We start from the raw sequence: 23,265 nt of genomic DNA, 5'->3' as shown, positions 1-23,265 counted from the left end.
GATATTCTCTCTCCCTCTCTTTTCTCTAAGGAAGATGACTTAGAAATGATGGAGATCCCAATGACATCCAGATAGAAGTCTCATATTCCAGATGTTGTTTCACTAAGCTAAGATGAATGACTCTTAAGAGTTGATTTTTTAGGTACAATCAAAACAGAGAAAAGTAAAGAAATTAAGCTATACTTTATCAAGCCAGCACAAAGGAGCCTATGCCAAAAGACTGTGGCGGCTGACTGGCAATCCCCATCTTACCACTTGGCCACAGGATGTGAGTGGTGTGCTCACATCCACTGTGCTAGTGGAGGGTCACTTGCTAAGAGGGGCAGGTCAATACTGACTGTGCAGTTTGTCTGATTTCTAAGCACTCAGAACTCAGGCCACAAATACACAGGAAACACTGCCTGATCAGACAGCCAAGCTCACTTACTGTGATCAAGGTCATTCAAAAAGCCCAAGCCAGATGGGCACGGCGGTACACACCTGTAATCCCAGCACTTGGGGAGAGAGAGGCAGGTGGACCTCTGTGAGTTCGAGGCTACAAAGCGAGTCCAGGACAGCCAAGGCTACGCAGAAATATCCTGTCCTAGGGGCAAAAATAAATAATAAAAAATAAAAAACAAAAGAACCCCATGCCAAAAGCAGACCAATGGGTTTTCAGACCTCCTCTATTGCTCTCTCACAGGAGAGATGGAACCATCCTGAAGGAGCGACAGGAAGTAAGGGACGGGATTGATTTTTGCTGATAACTGGCCACCAGCTTTTGGAGTAAATATCTCCTTGATTACAGCAGCTTAAGAAAATGGTGCTAAGTGTTCCAACACTCTCACAAATACCAAATTAAAAAAAAAAAAAAAAAGAAAGCCTTAAGGGTAGATTTGCAATGTCCCAAGATCACCGCAAACTCTCTTCCAGAACTTTCTAAACCTGAACTGCTGTTCTCTGAGATTCAGCAGGCTCCCCTATGCTCTACAAATGGCAAATGGTAATGTGTTAATCTGAGTTTGATTTTGAAAGAAGACTCTAACTGGCCGGGTATGGTGGCAAAAAACCTGTGGATCTCAGTATTTATGAGGCTAAGGTGAACTTAAGCTTTAGAGTTAGGAAGAGAGAGAGAGAGAGAGAGAGAGAGAGGTCTTTTAACAGCCCACTCACCCCCACCTCTCACTTTCATTAAACAAATCAAACACAACTGATTCAGCTGCCTCCTCTCCTGCATTTAGCACTTCAAGTCTCACATCCCAGAAAAGCTCTGGGTACCAGGCAAACTAACCAGGGTAGCTTCTCATCACCTTGCTATCTTCACCATCTGCTCCTTCGTTGGACCCCACTTTCCACGACCCATATAACCCTCGCAAAAAGCAGAAACCCCTGTTCACAGTGTGTCTAAATGGGGGAGGAAATGGGCAAAAGAATAAAAAATTAATACAGTAGAAAGTTATTGACTTTCCTAAACCACTCAACTTTGAGCGAGGCAAACATCTCTTAAGAGCTTTTAGCAGTTGCTAACGTGAACCTTCAATGCTTGACATCTAGCATCGTGATACATCATGGAGGATCTACAACCCCCAGGAGCATCCCATTAAAATCCGTACATACCCAACATTCCAGGAAGTAAAAGGATTGTGTGCTCCCCTTCTCCCACTCGATGATAATGCAGGTTAACGCCATTCACAAGTATCTTGGCAGATGTTACTGCAGTGCTGGAAAAGAAAGAAATTCCCAAAGGAAGACTTATTTATCATGCCAAGCTGACATATCTAATATGACAAAATATCCATTCTCCTGCACTCACTCGGGCACACAGCAGTGCATTGATTTGTGCCTTCAGCTTTCCAATTCAGGTTGTGTCTTCATAACAGACTGCAAATCTGGACAGTGTCTTTATGTTTTGACCCACAGTAGCACCCAGGAACACGCCCTCTGTCCTAGTTAGATTTTTTTTTTTTTTTTTTCCTGGCCAACTTGACACAAACCTGGGTCATCTCAGAAAAAGGAACTTCAGTTGAGAAAAGGCCTCTGTTAGACTGGCCCAGAGGCTAGTTTATGGGGCATTTTTAAACACTCCTGACTGATGTGGAAGGGTCCCTGCCCACTGTGGGTGGTGCCACTCTTGGGCAGGTGGTCCTGGGTCATACTAGAAAGCAAGCTGAGTAAGCTGGTAAGCAGCATTCATCCATGGCCTCTGCTTCAGTTCTTGACCTTATGACCTTTCTGCCCACTTCCCTGAGGGGGGGAGAGGGGAGGGTGGGGGTGGGGGTGTATGTGCCAGGACAGAGGCTAAGAGGAATTACTCTTATTCTTGTGGATTGGCAGCAAGTTTAAGTCAACCACTGACTTCTTTTTTATTCTGCATACCTCACCTTGTCTCTCTCCTTGGTCAAAATGGTTCCCCAAATGTGGCACTTTTGAAAACACAAGGTTTAGTGTTTCTTGTGTTGGTTTTGTCTGAGTTGCTAAGTTCAAGTAATGAAAGCACAAGCTGGACACAGTGGCACACCCAGCATTTGGAAGGTACAGGGAGGAGGATGGCCACATGGTCAAAGTCAGCCTGGAATATGTAGGGAAAAACAACAGCAATAAATTAAAAAAAAAAACTTTACTATTTTTTAATTGGATTACTTGATTTGCTGCTTTTCAACTTCTTTAGTTCTTTATATATACTGGATATTAGCCCTCTGTCAGAGGGTTGGTGAAGAGTCTTTCCCAATTTGTAGGCATTCATTTTGTTTTGATGACAGTGCCCTTTGCTTTACAGAAGCTTTTCAGTTTTATGAGGTCCTGTTTAGTGATTGTTGCTCTCAGAGCCTGTGCTTTGGTTCTGTTTAGGAAGTTGTCTCCTGTGCCAATGAGTTCAAGGCTCTTCTCTACTTTTTCTTCTAACCAATTTAATGTGTCTCGTTTTATGTTGAGGTCTTTGATTCCCAGAAGCAGAAAGACACACATGATATATACTCACTCATATAGACATATAATATAGGATAAACCTACTAAAATCTGTACACCTAAAGAAACTAATCAAGAGGGAAGACTCTGGCTATAATGCTCAATTCCCATCCTGAAAGGCAAAGAGGATGGACATCAGAAGAAGAAGAAAACAGAAAACAACCTAGGAACCTGCTACAGAAGGCCTCTGAAAGGCTCTGCCCTGCAGACTATCAAAGCAGATGCTGAGACTTATGGCCAACTGTTGGCAGAGTGCATGGAATCTTGTGAAAGAAGTGGGAAATAGTAAGATCTGGAGAGGACAGGAACTACACAAGGAGAGCAACAGAACCAAATATCTGAGCACAGGAGTCTTTCCTGAGACTCATACTCCAATCAAGTACCAGGCATGGAGATAACCTAGAACCCCTGCACAGATGTAGCGCATGGCAGTTCAGTGTCCAAGTGGGTTCCATAGTAATGGGAACAGGGACTGCCTCTGACATAAACTGATTGGCCTACTCTTTGATCACCTCCCCCTGAGAGGGGAGCAGCCTTACCAGGCCACAGAGAAAGACAATGCAGCCACTCCTTGATTAGATCTGATAGACTAGGATCAGAAGGAAGGAGAGGAGGACCTCCTTTATCAGTGGACTTGGGGAGGGGCATGTGTGGAGAAGGGGGAGGGAAGGTGGAATTGGGAGGGGAGGAGGAAGGGGTTTATGGGGGGATACAAAGTGAATAAAGTGTAATTAATAAAAATGATGAAAAAAGTATTCTCTTTTTCATTATATTTTCAGCATAATAAAATAAATGACTGAAAAAAAACTTTTTTATATATACTGTGTTATGCCTGAAGGCCAGAAGAGGGCACCAGATCTCATTATAGATGGTCACTAGGAATTGAACTCAGGACTTCTGGAAGAGTAGCCAGTGCTCTTAACCAGCCCCCAATAGAAATAAAATTAATAAAGAATGTTGGCATGTGTGTTGAATACTGGTACACCTAATATTATCATATAGTTTCCAGAAATTACACGATAAAATTGGGAAATAAAAATGCCTAAAATCAACTCATCTATACAAACATAGGAGGAGCAATAATGAAGCCATTAAGTAACAGCCAACGACTCCAATTTGTTTTTGTTAACATCCTATTCCTCCAAAGAATTGCGTTTCATTGCTAGGATGGCTTTAATAAAGCATCTTAGAATCAAGACAGACTCGAAGAAGCACAATCTACTAACGAAGACTCACTTCAGCCCAGTTCACTTACTGACACATCTGTTTTGCTCCCAGCCCAGCCAGAGAGAAAACAAAGACCATGAGGATTTTCTCAGGGAGGGCTGGCTTGGGCTGGAACACCAGGGCCAGATAAAACTTCCTTTCTGTGTTTCTTGTTTCTGATACTAAATGAAGCCACCCCCGTAAGCAGCTGACTAACGTTTACTGGGCTTATGTTAGCAGTAAAGCACAAAATGCTACCTTCTCCTTTTACTGCTGTCTCTGTACTAGAGCTGTTTTAGGGGGCCCCTTCCCCGCAGTACCAAGAATATGCTTGCTAAAGTCATTTTGCGCTATTCAGGTATTCTGTACAAAGGAAACCCTTCCCCGCTTTCCTCAGTGTACAGAGCCAGTGGCTTTTGGGGACTGTTGCTGCTGCCGAGCCCTGAGCATCATTATCTTTCCCTGGAGCACTGATTCACAAAGGCATCTCTCCTTCAACTCCTCTGATCATACTCAAGTCTCTTTTGTGAAAGAAAGAGAGAAAGGAAGGAAGGAAGGAAGGAAGGAAGGAAGGAAGGAAGGAAGGAAGGAAGGCGGGCAATAAATCTAACTTCTTCCATCATCTGGCTGTATCTACGTTTTGGTTTCCCATCCAGACTTCTTTCTAAATTATCACCACCTAATGGGATTACAGGGACATCAGGTTGTTAGAGTTCAGCTTATTAGAAACTCTTCGGTGAGAAGGACTTGCAAAGGCTTAGAGCTGGCTTTGTTGGAGAGAACAAGAAAAGTCACATCAGGTTGGGGAGAGGTATCTGAGAGGAGAGAAAAGTGTCTTTCGTGAAGAAATGCCAAAGAAAGGTAAACATCTAAGAAAGAGCATTACAGGACAGCATTGCTGGGAGACCATATGGCATGCTCATAAGCCCATGTTCAGCCAGACAGGGAGGACACAGGGACAGGGGTAGGGACTGGATGGTGTGGGGCTCTGCCATAAGTGGAGTCGGTTCCTGGTACTCTGTCATAGGCATCCAGTGTGCCACCACATCAGAGGTACAGGCATCACACTGGCCCATCCTGCCAAGACCCCCGATTCCACTCTCCAAGGCTGGGGAGAAGGCAAAGAATTATTTACAAACAAAATTATTAAACATTAAGAAACTATTCATTTCAACCATGAGGAAAGGTTTATGTTTAGTTACAGAGTGACTGAAAGCTGCCTTGTTTCCACAGAAACACGTGGTAAATCATTTGGGGTCATTTCAAGCCCAAAGCATTGGCTCCAGATTGTCAAGACGTCTCTTTAGCTGTGGTCAGGGCCCTTATAAAATAGTTAAGTATGTGTGGAAAGGATCAGGCACATCACCCAAGCCTTTGACAGCTCTAACACTTGCTTACTTCTGGGACTACTCATTTAATAGTGATTTCTCAAACCCTCAGGTAGGAATAAAGACAGAAACCCTCAGGAAACTTACTGAACAAGCTACCCCTTTTTCTTGGCCATCAGAGGTTCTTTTCCCCGCTTTCCTCCCATCCCCAAAAAACTTGTCTTCTCACCATGGGCTCTGAAGCAGGTGTGTTTATCAGATTGCATCGTGTTTTACAAACACCCATGTCTGGGACGATCCCGAGAGATTCTTAGCCGTGCAGATGCTTCCAAAGTCACACCTGCAGGACACTAAAGGCATGTCCTTCTGAAGCTTGAAGGCTAGCAGGAGACGGACAGATACCACCCAGCGCCGAAGCTTTGTGTGCACATGTGAAGGCTTTCAGGTGAAGGTGGAGGTGGTAGAGAGCCTGGGTTGTGGGTGCAACTCAGCACCAACATCTCTTCTCTCTGTTATTTCAACAGGGTGCAAACTTTGATGCAAATCACTGGGGCCAGCCTTCTAAATCCGTGAGCCCAGGGCTGCACCGCACCACAGTCTGAATGGGAAGTAGGCATCTTTCCTCAGGAGAGTCCAACAGGCCAGCAAGACTGAGTTAATTTTCGTAGAGAACAACAGGCTCCAAAGTCCCTCAGAGTGTACCTTTTCTGTCTTGTGTCATCCTTGACTCCCTTCCCTAACAGCAAGACCTTCGATTTTTTTTTTTTAATATGGTACTGGTGGGGTGGGGGCGGGGAGTCTATTTCCGTCAAACAGGGAGAGGTGATAGTGTGGGAAGGTTAGAGCATAGGGCTTACGGCAAACAGGTAGACTAGATCTAGTACTTACTGCCACGTGTCTGTGCTCTGTTAGCACTTTATCTGCCATTCATTTCTAAGCTGCACGACACACTTAACCCAACGTTACCACAGACAGGCTGGAAGTTGGTGGGAAAGCTAGCTTGCCAAACACAGGATAACCCAGCCCAGATGAGTACCTGAAGGTATGAGCTGGAGTCTTGGCTTCAGCACTGTGCTTGCTGGTTTTATGACAAACTGACAGACAAACTGCAGTTATCGGAGAAGAGGGAACTGTAACTGAGAAAATACCTCCATAAGATCCAATTGAAGGGTATTTTCCTAATTATGATCAATGAGGGAGGGCCTAGCCTGTGGTTGTCATCCCTGGGCTGGTGGTCCTGGGTTCCATAAGCAGCACCCCTCCATGGGCTCTGTATCAGCTCCTGCCTCCAGGTCCCTGCCCTGCTTGAATTCCTATCCTGACTTCCTTCCACGATGTGCTGTGGACTTGTAAGCTGAATAAACTCTTTTCTCCCGAACTTGCTTTTTGGTCATGATGCTTTCATGGCGGCAATAGAAACTCAAGACAAGCACCTTGCTTAGAGATGAGAGTGGAGACAGCTTAGCTAGATACGGGTTCACTTGGAATGCCTTTACTGCGTATATGCTGCTGCTTCTAGAATAACCACGAGTCACCCTATCAGCTGCTGCCTGCCAGGGCTTGATTACATAAAGTTTGGTAACTTCTCTTCTATACTGTGCTATTATTTAGATGTGTTAGGTTTCAAACCTGGGACAAACAGCTGGCTGAGGCATCTGTTTAATATAATCAAAGCAGATCTACGCTCCCGGTTCTCCCAGCATTTCTTGCCCCTTCCTACCTGTTACAGGGTCTGGCTGGCAAACCCTATCCTCTACCTTGAACTCTTTAGCCCAGGGGCTCAGCTGCCCTTTCCCCAGAGGCTCTTCCTTCCATAATCCAGATATTTCGGGTACCCACCCCTTTTTTGTACCTTTGGCCTCCTGGCTGCTGTACTAGGTTCCCATTTCTCACTTCCCCTCCCCTCCTCCCTACATGGCTCAGGGTTGTGACCACTCTGGACTCTCCCAGATGTGTCTGCCTCTGGCTGTGCTCTCCCACATATTTACAATAAACTTTCTCCTCCACCATACCTCGGAGCAGTCATGTCCTTTCCTTTTCTTTTCTTCTTCTTTTTTTTTTCATTTAATATGCTCACTGTTTACATCATTAATTGCACTTGCTAATTATTCATAGTTACTCGGTTCCAGGCCTTTCACAGTCATTGTTTCAAATATAAAGCCTGCAAGGCTGGAAATCCAGAGAGGCTGAGGAACTAGTCTGCAGTCACACAGCTAGGAAGGGGCGATAATACGGCTACATAAACTATGTGAATTCAAAAGGCCATGATATCTCTTTAATCTCATGGCAGAACTGAGTCCCCAGTAGGGCAAAAGTGCTGGGGTGACATTCGGTTTGATTGCCAAGTAGGGGGTGGAGGCAGGCTTGAGAAGAAGGATTAAACCTGATTCTCTGGCCAGGCCTCCTTTAGGTTAACTCAGAAAGTGCTGTTTTCAGATAGTCAGGTTTGGTAGGTAAATTATTAATATCGTAACCTTTTGACAGATCACAGAGATGGTGAAGTTAAGGAAAGAGTCAAAGTTCCAAGCAGCCAGCTTACAAGCAACTCTGTGGCTCACAACTCAGCTAGCTGTGGTCTGGACACTGGTTACGCACAGGTTTTCGCAAGAGTTGCTGCCCGTGGCTGCAGCCTGGCTTCAGGCTTAAACATCCGGCGCTGTTTCTCAGGTTACAGACCCTGTCTGTGTGGTCGCAGGGAAGCCTTTTCAGAGATCTTTCAGGAAGAGTGATCTACAGTGTAGCTAATGGGGACTCTCAACAGCCATCAAGTCACAGATGAGTATCACATTAACACAACCCCAGTAGCCTCACTCCATCCCATCCTGCAATGAGGAAACTGGATAAAACGCCTGCTCTTCACAAGCGATTTACACAGCCATAGCCACAGACGTGTTCCCCAACCTGTATGTGCTGAAAGTCACATAATCCTAAAGTGAGAAAAGAAATATGAAATAGACATAAAACTGAAGAGCTACACAGTCATGCTATGAACATGTAACAAACAAACAAACAAACAAACAAACAAAACCTGGGTCAACTTAACCATCTTTCTGCTTCCAGATGATGTGCTCAAACGACGGGCTTGCACATTGCACCCAGTAAAGCTCTAAATGCCAGTCACCAGTGTCAACGACTCAGGGACGGTAATCTGCACACGCGCACTGCCTATGTCTCCGTGTCTATATCGCGGCGCACGCACAACTTCAGGCTGTTCTATCCACATTTTCTACTCGGACTCTCTTGAGACTGGGTACCCGTTTCCAAGACAGCAGGTCTGCCTGAATGTTACTCTTCTATCAAAGGGCTGGAGCGGAGCTCGGTGGGAATGGAAGGGAAAACGCAGTCTTCCTGGCCGTCCCCACACACCCGCAGCAGAACCTCCGGCAGGAGCGCCTGGGACTTTGAATCTACAAAGGTTCCCAAGCGGCTTCTCTTGCACACTGAAGTTTGAGATTAGCAGGCAAGAGGAGTCAGGAAAACTTCGGCAGCCTTCTGAGGAGGCAGGAATAACTACTGGACCCAGCGACTGGCTAACAGACTTTGGGTTTGGGATCTGTTATGGCAAACGTCCCTCCCCATTCCTTTGCTCTGCACTAAGGAGGCTGGACCACCGCCCAGCACCTAGAACCGAACCCCAGGCACCGAAGTACTCGTGCACTAGCTTAACGGGATCTGGATGCGGATACGAGGAAGGAAGGGTGGTCGGTTCCAGGCGCCCCTGTCCCTCCCTAGGCAGCGGCCCTCCCCGTCCCTCTGCCCCCTCCTCTCCCTCCCGCTACCCCGAGCTCGCCATTACCTAAAAGCAGTTGCGTGCTGGGCCATGGACACTTGGATCCTGGACTTCAAGGGCGAGAGGAGCAACCGCAGCCGTAGGCTTGCGGGGTGGACTGGTGCGGTAGCCATAGTTCCAGGTCGCACAGCGTCCCTGAACGCGCGTGCGCCTGGCAGGATGCCACCCTTCAAGTGCTAGGCTCGAAGCCCCGCCCCCAGCCCGCTCTTGCCTTCGTCAGGCCTCGCCAGAAAGGAGCTCGTCCTCTCTCATTCCCAGCAATCCCAGGGTGGATAGTCCAGTAGGCACCGCTCCTTGCTAGCAATTGCATTGGCGTCCAAAGCTATGAAGAGGCGGGGTCACCTGCTGCCCTGCCCTCACCTGCTGGGAAATGAGTGACAAGGGCGCTGCAGGCAGACCACCACTGCTTCCTGCCTTTGTTGAGAGAGAGGAAAAAAAAAAATCTCATGTAGCTCAAGCTGGCCAAACTGTAGCTAATGTTGTTGACCTTGAACTCCCGATCCTCCCGCCTCATGCGGGGATTACTGGCCGGCATCGCTGCACCTGGCTACATTCCGCTTTCCACACATCTAACCCTGTTCCCTGGCTGCTACGTAGGCGCTCAGGTTACCCGTGTCAACATTCATTACGTAAATCTCCAGGAAAATCATAATTTCTACATCTTATCGTGGTAGCTTTATGCACCACTGTCACAAACACTTGAGAACAACAATTAAAAGGAGGAAAAACTTTCAGTCCGAGGTCATCTGCTTTGAGAGTGAGGCAAGGCAGTGCGTGGTGGGAACAGAGGCCAAGCACTTTAGCAGAGACTGAGAAAGAGATAAGAAAGGGTCAGAAGAAATTGTCCAAAGATGTGCTCCCAGTAACATGCTTCTTGTAATAAGGCCTTGCCTCTGGTAACGCCATCAAACGATCAATGTGTTACTTCATTGATTAGATCAGAACCCTCATGGTCCAATCACCCACCAATGATTGGTTCCACTGACTGGCGACAAAGCTTCTTACCCAGAACGAAATCACCATCGTGTTTGTGCCAACCACCTTAGAGTGCTTCACGTTATTTTTAATTAGTATATATTCTTACTCTACCGCAAGCCCTTATCCCCGAATTATAGATGAGGCAACGGTGGCAAGGGACATTAGAGAGCCTTGGATCACACAGCCGTGGAGAGGCATTGAGGCCTGCTTAGTTTCATAATGCTGTATTAACACACCATACCTCTCACTTCGGTAACACTAGCTTTTAGTTCTTTATAGTTTGTAAAATGCCATTGAGCTCATCTTTCTCCATTCTTTAAATTTCCTTTTTTTTTGGGAGGGGGGACTATGAAGGCCACTTTGATTTCTTCGCCTTCTTCCTCACCTTCCATGGCCCCGAAGCATAGACATGAAGAGGCAATTGGTTCAATTGTTGGTATTACTATGTCAGCAATTATGAAACATTATCAGACTAAGCTGCTCCACAAACTAAATGTCAACCTTTTAGACAACTTTGTAAATTGCTTATGCCATGGAGAAGCCTAGGGTGAAGCTACCCTTGGATGCTCGATCCTCCTTTCTCAGCCTCCCAAGTGTGGGGTGTATAGCAAAAAACAGCTGAGGAAGTACTGACAGTTAAAGGAGCATCCACATGTGCTGACAGTTTGGAATTTGAAATATGAACATGACATTTTGGAAATGTGTAATAAGAAACAAGGTGCAAGATTCTCTCAAGGAACTGATGTGAAGGAATAAAAAACTGTGCTGTTGGTCTCATTATTAAGATGCCATTTAGCCCAACTTGTATAGAGAACTATACATGAGTGCTGTAGCACATGTGCACAGAAAGAAGGAAGGAAGGAAGGAAGGAAGGAAGGAAGGAAGGAAGGAAGGAAGGAAGGAAGGGAGGGAGGGCTAATTGGCTATGTTGCTCATTTGTGAACCTTCATTAACTCAAAGTGAAATGTTTGAAAGTATCTATCTTGTTAGAATAGGTTGTATCTTTTTGTAAACAACTCTTTAAAAAGCAAAAGATAAATGGTTAAGGGCTGGAGAGAAGGCTCAGTGGTTAAGAGAACTGTCTGCTCTTCTAGAGGTCCTGAGTTCAACTCCCAATCATCTATAATGTGATCTGATGCCCTCTTCTGGCATGCAGGTATACAGGCAGATAGAGCACTCATATACATAAAAGTAAATTAATAATAATAATAAAAAACAGAACAAAACAAAAACCAACCAAACAAAATAAATGGTTAAGCTGTTTCCGAGGTAGACTCTCTCTTGTTCCTGTTCAGTAACTACACAGCAGATGGAAGGCAGGATCACAGCAAGTGGGAAACCTGTGCTTGTGAGTAACTGTGGAGTCTCCTCCCTTGTTTTCTGGTCTGGCTCTCCTCGCTTATCTGGTTTCTGGCCAGGCACCATAGTTGAACGTGTCTTAGACTGAAACCTGCAGAGGTAAACGTGGCTCTTTTCAGGGACCCACTTGGAGCAGAGATGAAGGAAAGGCCTCCAAGCCATGTGGAGGGACTGTGGTGCTGCTGGCCCCTTGGGGAGAGAATGTACTGCTTGGGAATAGCTTTTCACCAGACTCTTTTCTATCATCAGCAGAAGAATGGAATGGGGAGAATGCACAGGAAATGCCAACATGAATAGTATATTCACACAAACATCATTCAGTACCCTGTATGTAAAGTATAAAATTTTATTTCATTACATGTGTATACACACACACACATGAAAGGCTAACTCCCTAAAAATAGAACCAAACAGAACTCTCGGTTCTGGGAACAGGGTTAGTCTCCTTGGGCCTTCAGCATCCTAGTAGTGGCCATCTTGTTTTCTTCAACGATGTGGACAGTCTCACTTAGGCCTGACTTGCACCTCAATTCATAGCATTCTGCAGAGCTCGGGAAGCGGCTTTAAAGAGATGTTCTAACTCCGAGTTAGGTTCCCAGAGGTTGCAGCAAGTACCACTGACCATGGACAGCCAATACAAATGGAGGGCTTAATTGACTGGCTCTGTGTAGTGGGTCCAAATCCTTTCTTGTTCAAGGGATTGGCCAGCATGCTTCATCTGTTGACTGTCCTTCAACTCATATAGGTTCAGCCACAGCCCAAGGTGACAAGCAATTGTCTGGATGTCAGTGGTGGGCCTGGTCAGTTATGTATGGAAAAGATATGGAAGCCTGTGGTCACAATCTGGACCTAGACCTGAAACACCTATCTTTAAAATGGACACACAATTCTTTCCTCATGGGCATGATTTTAATACTAGGACCCTGATTGCTATTGCAATTCCAAAACCAGCCTTGTCTTCTCTTGCCATTCCCTCTTTCCCCCCCCCCCAAAAAAAAAAAACCCCCCCAAAAATCCATTTTAAACCCGTCTTTAAAAAAAAAAAAAAAAAAAAAAAAAAAAATTAAAATATAAACAAAAAAAAAAAAAAAAAAAAAAAAAAAAAAGATTAACAGGAACTCAATGGCTGGCTCTTTGACACCCCTCCCCCCCAAGGGAGGAGCAGTCCTGTTAGGCCACAGAGGAGGACTTTGCAGCCAGTCCTGAAGATACCTGATAAAACAGGGTCAGATGAATGGGGAGGAGGTCCTCCCCTATCAATGGACTTGGAAAGGGGCATGGTGGAGATGAGGGAGGGAGGGTGGGATTGGAAGGGAATGAGGGAGCGGGATACAGCTGGGATACAGAGTTAATAAAATGTAACTAATAAGAAAAAAATTAAAATTAAAAAAAAAGATTTATTTATTTACTATTTATACAATATTCTGCCTGCATGTGTGCCTGCACACCAGGAGAGGGTACCAGATCTCATTATAGATCGTTAGGAGCCAGTGGTTGTTAGGAATTGAACTCAAAACCTTTGGAAAAACAGCCAGTGCTCTTATCCTCTGAACCATGTCTCCAGCCCCAATTCTGTCTTCTTAAAACAGCATTAGAAGAGAGGACAAGAGGAAAACATTTAAAGACTACTCAGGCTCCTCCAGGAAAGCCTGGAACCTTCCCTGCTCATATTCCCTTCCACTGTCCATGTTCTATGCAATTAAGGCATGAACCCAGCCTATGTGACAGGAGAACTGAGGCATGTAAAGTTACAGTAGGAAGCTGGGTGGTGGTTGGTGGCAGCGGCAGTGGCACACACCTTTAATCCTAGTACTTGGGAAAAAGAGCCAGGTAGATCTCTGAGTTTGAGGCCAACCTCGTCTACATCATGACTTCCAGGACAGCCAGAACTACACAGAGAAACTGTGTTTTGTGGGGAAGAAAAAATTAAGTTACAGTAGAGTCTTTCCAGAGAACACATAGCAATGTCTAGAGACACTTTTGTCAGACCTGGTGGGTAGGATTGGTTTGTACTTTTAGCTTCCTGTAGGTAAGGCCAGAAATATTTCCGAATATCCTAGAGAACACAGGCTAGCCCAACAGAGGAGGATGAAGTGCCAGCTAATGCCGAAATGCCAACAAGGCAGAAGCTGCTTTGCAGCTCATTCTAGGAGTGCTATGTCTGTGCTGAAGTTGGAGGGGATTCAGAACCACAACCCACTGCTGTTAACCAGACACCAAAATCTTTCTTAACAGCCAGACTGTCACCGCACGGCCTTTGACCAGCAAGTGCCATCAGTGACTGCACCTAGCTCAGGCGGCTTCAGTCTTCTAGTCTTCTAGTTCTTTCACTCACTTGTAGGTTGTGGGTGGGCTTGCTAAAGACACAGTGAGCAGACTCTGAAGCCATCCTTTTTTTGATTTGCGGCACACGGAAGAAACAAATTTCTACAATACTCTGGGGTAAACTGAGGAAACAGCTCTATAGTAAGCAGTGCTGAAGGGCCAGTCATATCCAGGGAGGAAGAGATGGCACGTCCTGATCAAGGTTTCCTGCATACCTGTTTCCTCTGCAGGATGCAGAGGCTGGGAAACTGCAGGAAGCACCAGAACGGTAGGAGGAAATTTAGAAACTTACAGTAGTTTTTACAATACTTGTAATCAGCAGTGGTTCTTAGTGATGACAGCCAGAATCTGAAGATCTCCCTTTGCCCTGTAGTTTTTTCTCCTCCTTCGCACTCCTTAAGAATTCCTCATTGAATGTTAAGTTGATAGACTGGAATTGCACATGATTCTTAAAGCTTAAGGTGACAGTCCTGTATTGGATGCTAACATTAACAGATCCCACAGTTTTCAGAAGAACTGTGGCTCATGTAAGACATGTATCTGAGCAGAACGTTACTGCATTTGCAGTGCATGAAGTAGGAAGCTAGTTGATTTTATATTCTTTGAATGCTTTTTTTTTTTTTTTTCCCTCACACCCAAATGAAGCCACAGGAAACTTGAGCAAATAGAATAACTGAAGACACAAAATAACACAAGCTGACGGAAGACCATCTTTTTCCTCCAACAACTTGTCTCTCCTTTTCAAAACCCAATAGGCTGTTCTTTTTATCCTTTCCCCCACAACTGGTCCCGGACTGTTCAGTCGTCTTCATGCTTGTACTTTCGGAAGAATCGTTGTGGATTTCAGATATCTCTTCTCATTCATCAGTTCCCAAATGCACAGCACTGTGCGCTCAGACACAGAGCTCATATGAGACAGGGTTCTGAAGGCCAGGGAGCAAAAGGCCCTAATGCACTGGATGAACAGTTAGGTTCCCACCGCCAGAGTCAGCCCAGGTTTAGCTCCGGCTGGCTTGTATCAAGTGGTTCAGCAGGTCTAGTCTGCAACACTGGTGAAGCGCCTGGGCCAATTTTCCCACTGTGGCCCCCTTGGTGCCTTCCCGCATCAGCCACTTCTGAAGCATTTGGTACACCTTTTCTTTCAACCCGTCTCTTTCATAGTCATGGTCAATTTCATCGATCTGAGACTCTGTGAAACCCAGCTTGCGGGCACAGTTTTTCCACTGCCTCCCCAGGTTTTCCCTGACAGGGTTCAGGTGTTTATCAGTCAGACTAGTGGTGTTATCTGTCAAAGAGAAAAAAGAAGAAGCATCAGGTTTTAGGCCATTTCACAATTCTTGTAATACTGAAATGTAGCAGTCTTGTAATGCTGAAAGGGGCCCAAAAAAATGAAGAGTACAAAGAGACCCCCCCCCCAAAGGGACTTTTGTTTTGTTTGAGACAATCTTGCTCTGCAGCCCCTTTTTCTCTGAGGACAGGGATTATAGGTGTGCACCACCACGCCTGGTGATAACTGTTATTTATTCGTTGGACAATACTTGGCCTAACTGCAGCCATTAAGGAGTCATTGTATGACTTAAAATAGGGTGTCCCTTCCTTCTTGGCAGATGTTCACCTTCCTGAGCCATAACTAATGGCTTCATGAACAAATGCTATGCATGGCTAGCTGTTCTATTAAACTCCCACTTGAGTCCTGTTCTAGTTAGACCAACGAAGTAATTGGGTAGGATAGGGTTGTCCCTTTGGGGCATTGTCAGCTTACACATGGCCATAGTCCAAGGCCACCTACCTGCAGACTTTCCTCTTAACAAGGACACTCAGACCAAGTGTAACCCTCATTTAATTACAATGTCTTCCCTCATCTCTCAATGGATGAGGCACATACACTTTTCTCTCCCTTCATCAAATTGTTGACCCTTCATTTTATATATGTGTGACCTTTCTCTTGCCACTAACTCCATCATCTTAGCAAGTAAAGGGGACGCATGAAAATAAGAAATGACCCAGTGTAGGGGCATATTCACATTCCTTTAACCCAGCCCTCAGGAAGCAGAGGCAGGTGGATCTCTATGAGTTCAAGGCTAGCCTGGTCTACAGAACGAGTTCTAGACAGGACTACACACACACATATACACATATATACGGGGGGGGGGGGAGACCGCATCTCAAAAAAGAAAAAGGAAAAAAATCACCTTTGGTCCTTATTTCCCAACCCTGCCCTTAGAAGGCTGAATCTAAGGAGGAAAGCCACCTTATTTATCCCACAGTTCCCATTCTTTCCTCAGTCTGTCAATTCTGGCAGCAGACTAAGAACTTCCCAAGATAAATAGCCAGTCTCTGTAGGAGAGGAGCCCTGGGTGTCACTGAAGACACAAAGGTAAACTTCAGTTCCTCAAAAGCTAAGAACCTGTCTCTCAGGCATTTTAAATGTAATTATGGGGTAGTTCAGGGCTTTATGTGAGGTGTGGATCTAGCCTGGCTCCTGCTTTTTGTAAATAGTTTCAGGGAGCATATCTGTACTCACTGACATGCAGGCTATCTGTAGCTGCTTCTGCACTCCAATGACAAAGAGGCCTCAGAGCCAGCAGAGCCTTGCCTATTCAGTGTCCCTTCACAGAAAACAAATGCCAACCCCCAAGTAAACCAGAAAGCCAAATTCTGGTTCCTTTTTGAGACAGGGTCTTGCTATAGCCAAGCTGGCCTGGGACTCACAATCTTTCCACTTCAACTGTCCTAGTGATAGGATTACAGGCATGTATCACCCCACATGGCAGAAAGCTGTGGACACCTCTGAGCACTCAGTTTTTATTACAGAGTGCTATGGAGGGCATGGTCTTCTCTGTTTTACAGGATCCCTTTGCTGCAGAGCCTAAAGAGCTATTTTTCCAAATTCTGAACAGGATCGTGGATGGGATGACGTTTAATATTCACAGGCAGCACCCTGCATTTTCAACACACACTGACTAATTGAAGCTTCACAACACTACCACCTGTGATACTGTGATTACAAAAGATTAAAAATGACTGAGTAGGGACTAGAGTAGATAGCACTTGTTGTTCTTGCTTGGGTCAGTTCCAGAAGCCACAGAGTTCATAGCTATCCGTAACTTCAGTTCCAAAGGATCTGACACCCTTTTCTGGCTTCTGTAGGCACCAGACACACAAGTAATGCATGCAGACAAAACAGTCATACAAATAATATATAAATCTAAAAAAAAAATTTACGGAGAAAACATGGGATAATTTTCAGAGAGAATCTTAAAAGAAACTTTAAGATTCTATTATGTCCTCTCAAGAAGTAAGAATGGTCAAGAACAACGTGAATAAACTGTAATTAATAAAAAAAAAATTACAAAAAAGAATGGTCAAGAGATGTCTAAGACATAAGACCCTTCTAAAAATCCCCTTCAGGGCTGGGGATTGAATTCCAGGCTTCATGCATGCCAGGCAGGCAGTCTACCATTGCTATGCCTCAGCCCAACACTGGTCCTCAGTGAGCACTTTACCAAAGATGGCTTGGTACTTGGAAGCTGACTCTTCTTTGAGCATGTTGTCTGGTGGTTGTGAACTCAGTCCAAGGTCCATATAATTGTAGTTTCCAATCTGAATGCCAGAACTGTTGAATATAGTATATCTTAAGGACTCATCTGAGTAGAGAAAGAGATAGGTAAGTGCATGAGATTGAAAGCAAGAGAAAATATATGGCATGTAAAGGTACAGGCATTTATTACAGATGCTCAACTGCTTATTCTCTGACACCCTTGACAGTCATTTCTTTACAATATGGCTACTCGGCTTCACAACCATTATGACTTCTACCATTGAAAAAAGACCAGTATTGGCAAGAATGTGGAAAGATGAAGCACCTATACATTCTTGGGAATGAAAATGATATAACCAAAGTGGATGACAGTATAGGGTTTTCTCAAAAATTAAAGATAGAATTACCATATGATTTTAGCATATCATTTTAGGTATGTATATACACATACATTCTCTCTCTCACACACACACACATAGAGAGAGACACAGAGAAAGACTGACTGAGATGACCATATTCACATTTATAGCAGCATTTCCCAAAATAATAGATAACAACTCTTGTGCTACTTTATTCTCCAATCCCACTTACTGGTAAACACATCCTCCTTATATGGCAGTTAGAGTCAGGAAGGTCACATTTGTTAGTTCTATCTGATCACAGAAGCAGCAAAAGAATCACACTGTAGTGAGAAACACGACCTGTTCAGCTACTGAGTCGGAGCTCTGAGAGATCCTCCTTAGGGAATGGTGATTCCATGACTGACTGAGCTGAGATCTCCTATTAATGGCCAAAACTCAGCATCATTTAGGGGTGGCAGGGCTGGGGATTAAAGAGGGAGTGAGGACTCTTGAAGTAAACTAGTAAGACTAGGCTACGCATATGGAGACAGGACCAAAACAAAACAAAACAAAAACCCCAAACCTGACACATTAAACACGGGTTATGACTGCTTTCGACCCACTCAAGCCAAACAAGGAAAGAAGTTCAGGCTGTTTGCTCATGTTACAGCTCTCCAGCAACCTGAAACAAAGCAGGAAGCACTCTAGGGATTTTTACTGAGTTAATCATGAATAAATAAAATATAATGGTGGCATAAAACATTTTAGCCAAAAATGCAAAAGAAACTACAGGACAGCTCATTCATGAGTATATGTATGGTACTCCTATATAGGTGTAGATCCCACTTCAACCTAGTCCAATGATGTGCTTTTCACAGAACTCACAGAAAAACCTACAGAGAAGGCAGGATACTTCAGCGGATTTGTCATTTTGGAAGAAACTGTGGTCTTTTGTTTTGTATCAAGGACTGGAGGGTCTCATGCATGCTAGGCCAGCTCTGTACTACTGAGCTACACAGCCAGCTCAGAAAGTTCTGTGGTTCTCAAAGCTTCCTCTATGTATGCTGATTTCAGGATTCCTAGGACACAGCAGGTAATTGCTAATGGATGACATCTGGGTAAGTGAAGGCAACATGGGAAGTACTATTTGGTAATAATGATGGATACTAAGTCACTTCTATGCTAGATTATTAGAAACTACATTAACTAGCTTGGATTTCACCAGAAAGCCATAGAAGATTAAAAAACACCTTTCTTACCACAAACTATAAGTCTATATCTAAACAAGAAACAGAGACACCTAAGACTTCTTTCTTATCCTCAGAAGACAAGAAGCAAGATTAAAGAATATAAGAGAATCCTTTCCATTCATTGGAGAGGTTGGGTGTCTTGTCAGTTATAAGGATTGCAGGCATCCATGGTGAGTCACAGGCCAAACACAATCACAGACCGAGTGATCTGATGGAGACCATTTCAATGTGGAAGGCTGTACCTGCCAGTTGAAGGCTCTGAGTAGCTTACTCTTCATCTCCATCAATTACTTAGAATCAATGACAATGCTAACGGTGGCTTCAGTGTTTGGGGGTGGGGGGTGGGGGGTGGGAAACGACAAGACAGGAACTGTTAAAAATTCATTTACCTGTTAGCGGCAAGGAGATGAACGGAGCGGTGGGTGTGCTTCCTGGTAGGTTGGTCTCAGGCACTGGCGTTTTATAAGTGTTAAACATTTGGCTTGGATTTGGCCCATACCAACTTCCTGCACCTGCAGTTCCAAACCCATGCTGATTATATAATCCGTTGTTCCAAAGTGGCACTTGCGCTTGGCTGCCTGGCCCCGACAGCTGGGGTGCTGCATTTGCGGAACTGCTTGTGCTGGGATTGGAAAGACCTTTAGCTCCTGCGCTCTTAACATTCTCACGAGCTCTTTGCTGTGCAAAGGGGTCATGGGAGACCCGCCGTCTCCTTTCCTCCTCTCTGTCATAAGCTGCATTCTGCCTTGGCTGTGGTTTTGTCTGTTTCTCCGTGAATCTTCCGAAAGCATGATAGCTGGCTTCCTCCTGGAGTTTAGCCTGCACGCTACGTTCATTCTCTTCCTGTGGGTACTCTGGGGAGGAAGAAAACCAGGACTCCTCCACTGGCCCCATCGGGAGTCCCTGGGAGCTGTGCAGTGAATGGGGTTGCTCTGCAGCAGAGAAGAAATGAGCGATATTAGAAGTAAATAAAGCTTGAACATTTTCATGAACCCGACCTTGAGTGACATACTGAAAATAAGGATCATGGAAAGCATAAATAGCCCGTTCCTCTAAGTTTAGTTAGTATATGTTCAGCAGAACCCTGGCTGCCAGGGAAGAACGCAGGGAAATATTCACAAGCAACAAGAGAGTGCTGCTTGGATGGCTGAGGCAGAAGAGGACTTGCATTGGACTGAGACAGTGACTAGCACCTTGGAGCCACGTGGAGTCTAGAAAAGCAGCACCTATGTCCTATGCATATACTGTTGTTCTTTTGTCTTATTTAATTTTTTTAAATTTTTTTTAATTTATAACAATTTATTCACTTTGTATCCGAGCTGTAGCCCCCTCCCTCATTCCCTCCCAATCCCACCCTCCCTCCCTCTTCTCCTCCCATTCCCCTCTCCAGGACCACTGATAGAGAAGGTCCTCCTCCCCTTCCATCTGACCCTAGCTTATCAGGTCTCATCAGGAATGGCTGCATTGCCTTCCTCTGTGGCCTGGTAAGGCTGCTCACCCCTCAGGAGGAGGTGATCAACGAGCTAGCCATTGAGTTCATGTCAGAGACAGTCCCTGTTCCCCTTACTAGGGCTCCCACTTGGAGACTGAGCTGTCATGAGCTACATCTGTTCAGGGGTTCTAGGTTATCTCCATGAATGGTCCTTGGTTGGAGTATCAGTCTCAGAAAACACACCTAGATTTTTTGGTTCTGTTGCTCTCCTTGTGGAGCTCTGTTTCCTCCAGGTCTTTCTATCTCCCATTTCTTTCATAAGATTCCATAACTTTGCCCAAAGCTTGGCTATGAGTCTCAGCATTTGCTTTGACACCCTGCTGGGTAGAGTCTTTCAGAGGCCCTCTATGGTAGGTTACTGTCCTGTTCCCTGTTTTCTCCCTCTTCTGATGACTCAATCCTTATTCAAAAAGGCAAATGGGATAGTTATCAGAAGAGGAAGAAAACAATTCTTTTGTTTTTTAAAAGCCTGGAGGATGGCTGGAGGGATGCCTCAGAAAGGCATTTGCTGTTCTTGCTGAAGACTTAGGTTCAGTTCTCTGCTCAGGACCCACATTAGGCAGTTTACAATCTCTAACTTCAGTTCCAGGGGGATCTGATGCCCTCTTTTGGCTGCCACAGGAACTGCCCATATGTGATGCACAGATTTAGTCACAAAAACAAACAAAGAAACAAACAAAAAAACCAAAAAACTTTTGGAAGTGCAGGTCATTATATTTATGAATGGGTGAGGATAGGTAATTTGGTCCAGATCAGATGAGATGGCAATGACCTGTATCTCACACTATGTCTTCCCTTTTGTCATATTAAAAAAAGCACCCACAAAAAGTGAGTCTGAGATCAACATTTTTGCAGTGCCTTCATCTCAAGGTTTCTGCATCCACATAGTCCCTGAACTGTCACTGTCTTCCTGTGAGATGTATCAGATTGCTTTTATCAGGATGCTGATTTTGATGAGCATATAGTTAAGAAATATTTCCAAGATACATGACTAGGTTCTAAAGTACACAAAAATCCTTTTGATCTCATGTTTTCTTCCAATTTCTATACAGTTTTTGGAAGTATTTTAGGGGCTGAAGTGAATGAGTGGGTAAGCAAATGAATGAATGGGTACCTTACCTGAATTTGACCTGCTTGGAGGTAAAGGCACACAATCATTCTGGAGAGAATACAATCTCTTCAAATTTGAGCTTTGATCTGGATACTCTTTCTATAATTGAACACACACATACACTTTAGTAACCAGCAGAAAATTATTCTGCAAAGAATCAATCTCTTCACACAATCAAAACATCTCATATAAATTTAATAAGCAGTAACCTTTTTCACAAATTAAACATTTTTCCAATGGATAAAGTAGCATGTCAAATTAACATAGTTGGAGGATTTATATTTCCTGATTTTAAAAGCTACAGAAATCAAAACACTGACACTAGCAGAATAGGGAGCCTAGAAATACTCTCCACCCCTATGCTTGGAACATTCAGTGAAGGAAAACTGGATATACACATATAAAAAATGAAGAAGGACCCTTACCACATACAAAAATTAACTCAAAGTACATCAATGACCCAAATTCAAGCATTCAAGACTATAAGACTCTTAGAAGTAAGTGCAGAAGAAAGTGGTCATGACGCTGATCCCTGTAATGATTTTCTGACAATGACACCAAAAGCCCAGCTAACAATTCTCATATAATTAAATCAAATTTATACTACATCAAAATTAAAGTGTGTGCACCAGAAGAAACTATCAAAAGAGTGAACTGGCAATCCACAGGATGGAAAAAATGTTTGCAAATTATATATATTTGATGAGAGATAAATATTCAAAATATACAAAGAACTACAACTTAACAACAATGACCAGCACCATCCATACCCCTACAAGTAACCCAATTTATAATGGTAGAACACTGCCCAGCATGTGGAAGGTCCTGGTTGGGTTCCAAGCACTACATGTTATTTTAGCCAGGCACGGATGTGAGGGCATGTCAATAACCCCAGCATGCAGGGTGGAGTCAGGTAGACTATGAGCTGCAGACATGCTTGGGCTATTTGGTTTGACACTGTCAAAAACAAAAATAGCATACTAACACCCACAAAGTAGAAGCAATTGAATCAACATTTCTCCAGAGAAGATATATAAGTGGGGATAAGTACCAGCACAGGAGAGATGCTCAGCCACCAGGAAATGCCATTTCATGTTGGACAGAATGGCTAAACGGAAGACAAAAAGAATGGCAACAGCATAAAAATAGCAAGTCTTTGTGTGGATATGGCAACTGAACTCATGTTAGGCTGCTGGTGAAGAACGTGAGATGGTTCAGATGCCAAGGAAAATAGTTTAAAGGCTCCTAAAAAGAGGAACAAGATGTCTATGGCCTAGCCGTTCCATTCCTGAGTAAGTACCACAAAGAACTGAAAGCACACACTCAGCACAAAAGCCCACACACCAGTATTTCCGTAGCTTCACAACAGCTCAAAGGGACAGGAGCGTGCACAGACAAAAGTGGTACTATACGACAGTGGCATGTTATTTATTCAGCAACAAAATGAATAACATAGTAGACAAAATGCTTCTACAAGTGGAAAAACACTGTATGTCTTCCTCCTATGGACTACCTAGAACAGGCAAATTCAGAGACAGAACATAAAGACTGCCAGAGGCTGGGGAGGGGGAGAAATAGAAACTTATCATTTAGTAAGTAGA

At 44.3% G+C, this 23,265-nt stretch overlaps 2 protein-coding genes across 2 annotated transcripts in view; both read right to left on the bottom strand.

Moving 5' to 3' along the window:
• Positions 1–9,470, bottom strand: part of Bphl (biphenyl hydrolase like) — a 34,659-nt gene extending 25,189 nt beyond the window's left edge. Inside the window, exons 1-2 of the mRNA XM_055595146.1 lie at positions 9,274–9,470; positions 1,597–1,700 (exon numbers count right to left, since the gene is read on the bottom strand). Coding sequence (XP_055451121.1) covers positions 1,597–1,700; positions 9,274–9,380 — 211 coding nt within the window. The 5' untranslated portion in view covers positions 9,381–9,470. The remainder of the gene's footprint in view (positions 1–1,596; positions 1,701–9,273) is intronic.
• Positions 9,471–12,987: 3,517 nt separating this feature from the next.
• The window catches only part of Ripk1 (receptor interacting serine/threonine kinase 1), a 34,351-nt gene continuing 24,073 nt past the window's right edge, over positions 12,988–23,265 (bottom strand). Inside the window, exons 8-11 of the mRNA XM_055595244.1 lie at positions 21,673–21,763; positions 19,451–19,993; positions 17,436–17,576; positions 12,988–15,214 (exon numbers count right to left, since the gene is read on the bottom strand). Of these exons, the coding sequence (XP_055451219.1) occupies positions 14,928–15,214; positions 17,436–17,576; positions 19,451–19,993; positions 21,673–21,763 (1,062 nt within the window). The 3' untranslated portion in view covers positions 12,988–14,927. The remainder of the gene's footprint in view (positions 15,215–17,435; positions 17,577–19,450; positions 19,994–21,672; positions 21,764–23,265) is intronic.

Source organism: Psammomys obesus, unplaced genomic scaffold (assembly GCF_907164565.1).
Source record: "Psammomys obesus unplaced genomic scaffold, mPsaObe1.curated_primary_1811, whole genome shotgun sequence".
In the NCBI taxonomy this organism is placed as follows: domain Eukaryota; kingdom Metazoa; phylum Chordata; class Mammalia; order Rodentia; family Muridae; genus Psammomys; species Psammomys obesus.
This window is presented reverse-complemented; position numbering and strand designations above follow the sequence as displayed.